The 8419-nt window shown below is 42.4% G+C and overlaps 1 protein-coding gene across 1 annotated transcript; it reads right to left on the reverse strand.

Annotated features, from left to right (window-relative positions):
- Positions 1-6: 6 nt before the first annotated feature.
- T265_14859 (hypothetical protein) lies at positions 7-7429 on the reverse strand (the record flags this gene model as incomplete). Its single annotated transcript, XM_009175564.1, has 7 exons — positions 7-450; positions 1617-1692; positions 4221-4300; positions 4903-4984; positions 5385-5501; positions 6018-6115; positions 7252-7429. 7 exons carry the CDS (start codon positions 7417-7419, stop codon positions 268-270), a joined length of 804 nt encoding a protein of 267 aa, XP_009173828.1.
- Positions 7430-8419: the final 990 nt, after the last annotated feature.

The raw sequence follows: 8419 nt of genomic DNA on the forward strand, positions 1-8419 counted from the left end.
GCTGCACAGGGACACCAAAATTTCACAGGTGCTATACAGGTTGCATTATGACTTCCTCCACCCATCTGAAACTAGTTCAGCAGCAGGAACGACATTAGTCGATGAAGAGGGGACTTTGTGCTATCCCCGGTTAAACGCTTCTTATGTAGAGTCAGGGTCTACTTCCATACAAGAATCGAACAAGGATGAACCAAGCTTGAAACTTCGTTTTGTTGTACTGGTAAGTGCAGTATTCTAAACATACGTGAGTGACATTCTGGATGCTATTTAACAGGATCTACACCAGAGCCAGCGAAAACAATTTTTACGCCACTTACTTCCCATGTTTGTAGGAAGAACATCTTCAAACATCGAACCGGAATAGCAAGCATCCACGTACAGCACCAATTTGTTGTACTTTTTTTTTGAATACATGTAGGCGAGGGTATCGTTCAACTCCGTCGCATAGAGCTGTCGCAAGACAAGAAGGAAAATTCTCTTGACTTGGAGATAGCCAAGGGATAAAAGCATGAAATTAAGGATTTCCAACCCAATCTCAGCATTTCGATTGTTCCTTTGTAGGCTTTTGTAACTTATAAGTGTCTCAACCCTCGTGCTTCCTTTGGGTGGAATAGCAGCTGGGCACCAAATGGGTGTTGCAGCTGAACGAGTAAGGTTTTTTCAGAAATACTGTCCAACGGAATCAGTTGAAGGATAAAAATTGAATGCGTTTTGCTTAGTCCTCCTAAAGTTATTACTGAGAACCCTGTTTTTAACCGGATGTATCACTTCCATATCTATGGAGATGATTTTAGCCCTAATCAAGTTTGACGTAGTTTAGGGAGATTTCCATTGAGTTGGACACTTCCAAATGTCATCTTACTACCAACAGACTGCAAGTAGTTCAGAAGGGATTAATTCACACAGATGAACGGAATTTTATGTGAGAACTTGTCACTCGAGGAGTCAGTCACCAGTGATGTGGATCCTTTGATTAAATAATGAGCGGCACTATGTCCTGACTATGTGCGGACAAATCAGGCTGTGCTGTTGTTTTCCATGGCCGAACGGTTAAGCACTGCAATTACTAAGCGCAGCACTGATGATTCCAAATAAGGATTGAACAGTTGTACATTGCTTCTCGGTTTTTCATCACTGATTGGTTTTCCATACAGAAATACGAAAACCTCTTCATACTACCAAAGATTCGCGCTGTCTGTCCAGAGGAGTATGTTGCCTTGTCAGGAAGAACTCGGCTGACGTCTTCCTTGTATCATCTGCGCCCCATGAGTGACCGTATACGGCCAGCTTCTTTGTTTATGGTATACATGTATGCTCATCAGTCTACGTGGATCGACCGCGGAACAAAATCTACGTGGCGTTAGCGTTTGAAGCACCTTGACGAGATATACCGTACTTAAATTGCTGGGGGATATCACTTTAAGAGAGATGTCCGAACCTTGTTGCTTGTGTTCCAATTTACGGTTGATATGTAGGCCAAAATTTAAATACAAACTCCCTTTCCTAAAGAATTACCGATGAAAAGCCACCAAATGTAGTTTTCGAGGCTTTTCTAATCCGTTTGCTACTCAGCTTCCTATGGAATAACCGTGGTTACCAAAATTAGGTAAACTTACATCTTCTTCTAGGAAGGTAATAAGTGAAATCCCACCATGCCCAGAGTAGAAGATGAACACGTTGTCATCACGACCGCTGTAAGTGGGCAGAAAGATTAAGGTGGTCTTGAAGGGAAGCTTATTGGGTGGCGCTCTTGCGCATAGGAAATCACAACAAAAAACTCGCGGAAACGGAAGCATAGCAAACACATAGTTCAGAATATTGTTTTTTACATGCTAATGGATATAATCAGTAGCTAATGTAACTTCCACTAGCCTGCTATTTTCATGGCCACATGAATACGGGAATAAAAATTCGATTCCATGGACGTCTGTTGGTTAATTCTTGTATCACAGGATATAGTAGCTCCTATGGTTTTGAATGCATGAAGGTGGTTGTAGGCAGTTTTCTACTTCAGCTAGTTTCATCGTCTTGCCAATGGAGTGGTCACACGCAACTCTTTCCGAATGAAGCTCTTGGTAACATAATTACATCTATTTATGAAAACATCTACGTAATGCATACTACTGGGAAAAATATTGTAATCAAGATGAGGCGACCCCACATTTTGGACACGGATATCCAAGATGCCATATGGTTTTACCTGAACCTGATCTGGAAATGTCCCGTTTGTTCGTCGTTGATCCAGATGGTATTCATCTGTTCTTTTCTCTTGGAGATCAGCGTGCAAATGTTTCATCACCAAGTGGAAGGATATAGTAAGTGAATATTTGGGTCGGCGGTTCATCCACACGTGTCTGATATTATGCAGCTGTTACTGGCTGAAGGGAGCAAACATTTCTCGGGGTCCAAATGGTCCATTTCGAACTGTGCTGCGTTGTGGCCTGCATCCCCTGAATTCGTTGATGCTTTGAGTAGATTCTGTTTGAGGACCTTTTGTACATGGTCTAATTAATCGGTTGCCGATTTCTGCTGTGTCGCAGTCTGGCTTTCCACATTCGATTGGTTCTCACTCCGACTTCTGGTTTTGGTAGTACATTTTAATTGGCTTGTTCTGAATTGCTGTTGTGTTGTAGCCTGATTTTCTGAAGTTTGTTTCCGTGAATGCTCTTCCAGTTATGAAAGCTGGTCTATTGTGCAGATGAGTTTATCACCCTTGCTCACCTATTCTCTCTTTGCTTCTCTATCCCAACAAACTACAGACGGGATCGGAAACACTAAATTTGGTCGGCTTAGGATTAGAAAAGCCATTAACCACAATTCTGTCTATTTACTCATTAGATCTGAAGACGAATCTGGCTAAAGCAGAAAACAAACCAGGTAGTGCAAAAATGGGGGAAACAGGTAACGTCGAGCTCACGTAAGATAAATTTTTGTACAACGTTAACCAAGTTTCAAAATACAAACAATTGGACTCACAATATGGCAAGTAACAGAAATATCCCTTTGGATATGCCCAACGAAATATTCTGTCTGAGAATGTGGGTTTCCAGAAAACTAGCTTGCTTTCACAGAATATAGTGTTTGTGACAGGCAGCGGAAACTTTGAACTCCAGATACATTACTACTTGGCGGGTGAGTTCAGAAATGAGTGTCTGTCAAAATGAGTGCTTTGGGAGGGTGAATGCGGGAACCGCTCACTCCAGGCTATTGGTAGGACAGGCAGAACTTCAGAATAGAGCTTGTATGAACAGCTACTAGACCGCTGATGTGGAATGGCGACCAAACAGATCACAGTTCTGAGACTTGAAGCCGAACGATAGCAGACCACTAACTAACTCGAAGCTCTTTGAGAAGGATCATCAATCAGTTTTCACAAATGCTACTAAATCAAGGGTGTTTCCTTCTAACAGTAGACGAAAAATATCGATCTGCAGGAACTGGGAATATGTACAGAATCTTCCATCCCAGGTACGCGTACGAAGCATTGGTCAATAAGGAAACACGCACAAAGAGCGAGTGATTACGAATCGCGTCGCAGTTCCAAATTCAAACAGTGGATAACTGACCGGATGTGAGATTTACGGTTTGCTAGTGAATAAACGTTTGCCTCGTTTCCTGGCTTATCTCCGTATACCGACGTTATCTTTCTCGTCATGTGCAGGTCAAGAAGGCGTGGAGGGAATTTCGAAAGAACAACACAGAGCTTAAGGCGAGACATGTATTCTAAAAGCTGAGAGTATTATCGATGAATGGCGATACAGATTTGAGGGACCGCCATAAAACGACAGGGCGCCAGTGGACTTGGATTTCGATTATCCAATCAGCAGTGCTCAATTGTTTGGGTCAAAACAGTGAGTTAAATAAATCCTAAATGCGAGCATGCCCAAATCGACTGACCACAAGTTGTACAAGACCAAGCACATATTTGACCACTCACAACTGCGCATATCTGAACATTTTTGAAACTTGTTAACAGTGGCGATTGATGTCTATGATATAATAATAACCCATAGTCTGAAATCGCTAACCGGGTTTCCCACGCAGTGAATCAAAACCATTTTGCTGACTTCTGGGAGCTTTACCTAAATAGATAATATATCACATTAATTTCGAGAATACTAAACACGCATTTCGTATATCCCAAAACTCTAACCTGGAACACTAGAATTCTAGCTGTGCTCAGAATTGCCTCAACAATATCCACCTCCGGCCGAACTCACCTTTTCAGCACCTTCTTCCCTGTTTTCTCAAGTTTCTTATCACCTTTTAATACATCTAAGAAAATATCCCGTTTGACATCCTAAAACAGATAAACACTCATGATCAATTATTCAACAAATTATCAATTATTCTTGTGACAATGGTGTTATCCACACCCGCTGTAAACATTCGTTTGCAGCCCAATTAATAATTCACATTAAGAATCTGCTCTCCATCTTCACTCGTATTATTTCAAATCTAGGATCGGTTCTCCATCTTCACTCGGGTTTTTTCACGATGCTCATTGTATCCTGAAAACTTAAGAATACGATTGTTGGTCTGTTTGCCAAGCACGACATTTGGCTTTGCTCGTAAAGCCCATTGTTGGCAGCTGAGTTGAACATGAATCACACGGAAGCACAACGAATAGCCCTCGTCTACCTCAGTAGCTAGAGAATGAAGCTCACTTGAGAACTAGGCGCTATATTGAAGTGAGAACTACTCATCAGCACTCAAGCGAATCACAGTTGAACGTCTAATTTATGATACTCTTTTCGTGGTTCTTTTGACAAGGACGCTGGCCTACTCGACAAGCCGAAAGCAAAAGTTTTATATATTGTGTCATTTTACTTGCACAGTGTGTTACACGGTGAACTGATGCAGGAATTTACTTGATTGCTGCGCACCGGAACACGGACTTACTTTTCCACGGTAGTCAATTACCACACCCATGTAGACATCTTCGTGCTCGTAGTCATGGAACACTTTACCTTTAAACGGATTTCTGTAATCAAAGAATGAAAATTGGCTGTGGGGTTTCGGGAGAAATTTACATGTAAGTCGAATGGAAAGAAATGAAAGGCTCATAAATTCTGTTTGAAGTTGGTTCCCGGACTTGTTTTCGAATAAACTTTCCCGGCAATGAGTGCATTCTGTGACGTAATTTCGATTAACCAAAGGTCCATAACGGAATAATGATGCATAGATCCTACAATGATCCCGGTAGAGTGCACAACAAAGAAAATTACAAATGTTGTGCCAAAACGTAGTTGTTTTAGGTAACCTTATATTCAAACACCACCAGTAGTATATTTAATGGGCATATCCATATTCAGTGCCCTTAAATGTAATTCGATTGGGCAGGGAGCGAGATGGTTCAAGGGCTGGAGCGTGGATTTACTGACCGGGAGTTCCGTGGTTCTAACCCTACCTTTGCCTCCCAACCTCTTCTGTCTAGGCTTGAGAAACCTGGCAGTACCCCAGCATTCGTGCGACCTTCGTGTAACATGGCAGCTAGGCACCTTAAAGATGCTACAGCCGAACGAACGATTAGGCAATAAACGACTTACGATCATTACAGTCTCCACGCAAGAACCCAAATTTTATGCTTTTAGAAGTTTTTCTCCTAATCGACTGCATAGCAAAATGTTAAGCTTGCTAGATTGTCTGCTTAATATTTGCTCCAAATCGTCAGACGGCTGATGCCCCAAAACGACATCTAGATATCACTGTCATTAATTTCAGACTACTGCAAATCAGGCGAGAACATGCCATCATCATCTTCTTCATCGTCAAAATTTGTTGCTTGCATCAGGGTTCTATGGTGTCTACGGGCATCAAAATGCATCAAATAAAAGAAAATCTGATGTGCAACCTGAAGTGATGCATCAAACCCCATAATTGTCTGCAACTCGACTTCATCAATCATACACATGAGAAATGCAGCACAACAATGGCACATGTTAAAGTCAAACAACAAAGCGTGTTTTATACCCTCCAGTTGCCATCATTTAGCGAAAATTGTACGCGATATTTACTTGGGATTGTTCGCAATATCGTCGTAGGCGAAGGTAATTATATTCTCCGGTGGAACTTTGTTTTTACGCACGACTTGATACGCGTGGAAAACGTCCGCCTGAATGAGAACACAATGGCACGTGAATTAAGGATACCAGGCAGAGTGGGGCATGGATGCTAAAGAAGGCATGTAGAGTGTGTAGGATAAACCATACTTCGTGAAGTATCAGTTATCCCAATAGCGTTTGGATGCATTATCCCAAGAACGGGAGGCATGATTCCAGTCTGAAGGGGCCTGTATGGACCACAGTTCTACATTCAGTGAATTATCAGAACAATGACCTGCGCACCGGAGCTGTACAATCTTGGTTTTCCTTGTCTCCGAAAATACGTCCGAAACCGTCGTTCGCTTGCATACTAGACAAATAATGACACCACAGCGAAATTCAGTGGCAATAAAATATTACCCTAAGAATGGATACAGACGAACTCATTATGTGTAACTTTTTCAATACGGTTCTCACAAAACCCCATGCAAATGGTACCCTGGCGGACGAACGGATTTCACCAAGATGGATTTCTATATGTTTATTCCAAATACACTGTACTTGATCTCACCAAGTAGTATGGATTTGTCCCCTCAGATTGTCTAGCAATTCCGGTGCTTTCGCCGTAACGGCCAATGTCGTTGCTACGTCAGTGGTCTTTGTTGAGATTTCTTGGACCTTGTTGTATTCAGCAGGTCCCCCTGGGCGACGGTGCTGCGGAGTCCGGGAGCGTTACTCTAATATGATGAAACTACAAAGCAAGATTAGGTGATTAGTGGTTGCTTGAAAACCATCGAATTCCTGGAATCGTCTTGTTTTTATGCAACACCATACCTTCTACTCGCAGGCCATGAGATTTCACCTAACGGAACACCTAACGCAACAATAAGCACTTGTGGGTAACGATGGTGGTTACGACTAACGTAAATCACGGCATGCACCTCAGTAACATCTGAGTTTAATAGGACCGAAGAAATATCGTTGTAGGACAATGAAATACTGACGAAAACGAATACAGGCCACGAAATGTGTCCATTTATTGTGGCTACTATCCGTCACCTTTTCCATGACAGCCCTGGGGAAAACCAGGTGGGACACAGCTGTTTTGGGGTACCAATAGTGCAAATTTCCACTTTGAAAATCCTTTCTTGCGTTATTTAGATGAACGTTTGAGAGTCAAACAAATGGGAAACGCAATGAAACCTACTTGGTGTTGATAATTTTCCCAGGTGTTGGAACCGGCGACAAGGACTACCCAGTTCTTTGACGGCTTGTTGTTACATAAGGATGACCAATTGTGGACACCCACGGCTTCCAAACATGCGAGATAGTCTATGCAGAACAAGAACTCAACAAGAAGCGAACAATGACGCATCGTATCCCGGCTTACACGAAGCTTTATGTGCCTCGAATTTTATACTGTGCGCCTCTTATGGGTCGAACTTCGCCTTACAAATGTATGACAATAGTGTGAAAAAGGTATCCACCATGAATCACGTAGGACGGCGGTACAAAGTTTATGCTCGTCAGGGTATGATCGGCCATTTTGATCACTTGTACAATGACTGATCATTTGCTCAAACTTTTTACAGCAATGCGTGCACATTGGCGATTTGTGGTGTTTTCTAGTACAAATGTGGATCATTTCGTTGGGCGCCTATACGCTTCAGACAGTAATGAGCAGCAAACTGAGTCCGCAGATTGGTTTCACGTAGCGGCTGGCTTCATAAGTACTTTTACTGAAAAGTTTGGTACCGGAGGGCATCAATGCGGGTACTCGGTGAAGGGCTTCCCTACATTCACTGGTACATAACTCACAAACTGGATATTGCAGATATTTCGTATACACGTTGCTGTATACTAACGAGTAGAACGTTGGGTCACTCCGAAATCAATGAGCCAGATGTTCATCACCTCGTTCAAGTTCATGTCGACCTTTAAGCTAAGGAAATTACGTTTGATTTATCACCGGTAAGTAGCTAGGCTCTGGGGGCGTGCTTGTTGACTATGTTCCTTCTGGAAGTCACATCACTCACAAGTTTGCTGAAAATCCTTCGACAGCTCACCACCAGTTTCGTCATTCTTCGTTATCAGTGCCCAAGTTTCCATCTACCCTCCCATTCTATTGGGACCAAACTTGGGCAAATTTTGAGGACTTCGCCCGTTTGCACATGAATTCGGTTTTGACAAGTTGCCGAAATATTTCTGCCCTAGTTGACTAGTTTACTCAGGAATATACCTTCGAAAATTACACAAGTAGTAACCTTGGCGGAATACCATCCCTTTGTCGGGCGATTTCGTCATCGAATCGAAATGGGCTGACAAAGTGTAGATGTGGTTTTTCTAACGTCGATCGCAGTAGTAGACAACCTTAG

This window comes from Opisthorchis viverrini (genome assembly GCF_000715545.1).
Source record: "Opisthorchis viverrini unplaced genomic scaffold opera_v5_287, whole genome shotgun sequence".
Taxonomy (NCBI): domain Eukaryota; kingdom Metazoa; phylum Platyhelminthes; class Trematoda; order Opisthorchiida; family Opisthorchiidae; genus Opisthorchis; species Opisthorchis viverrini.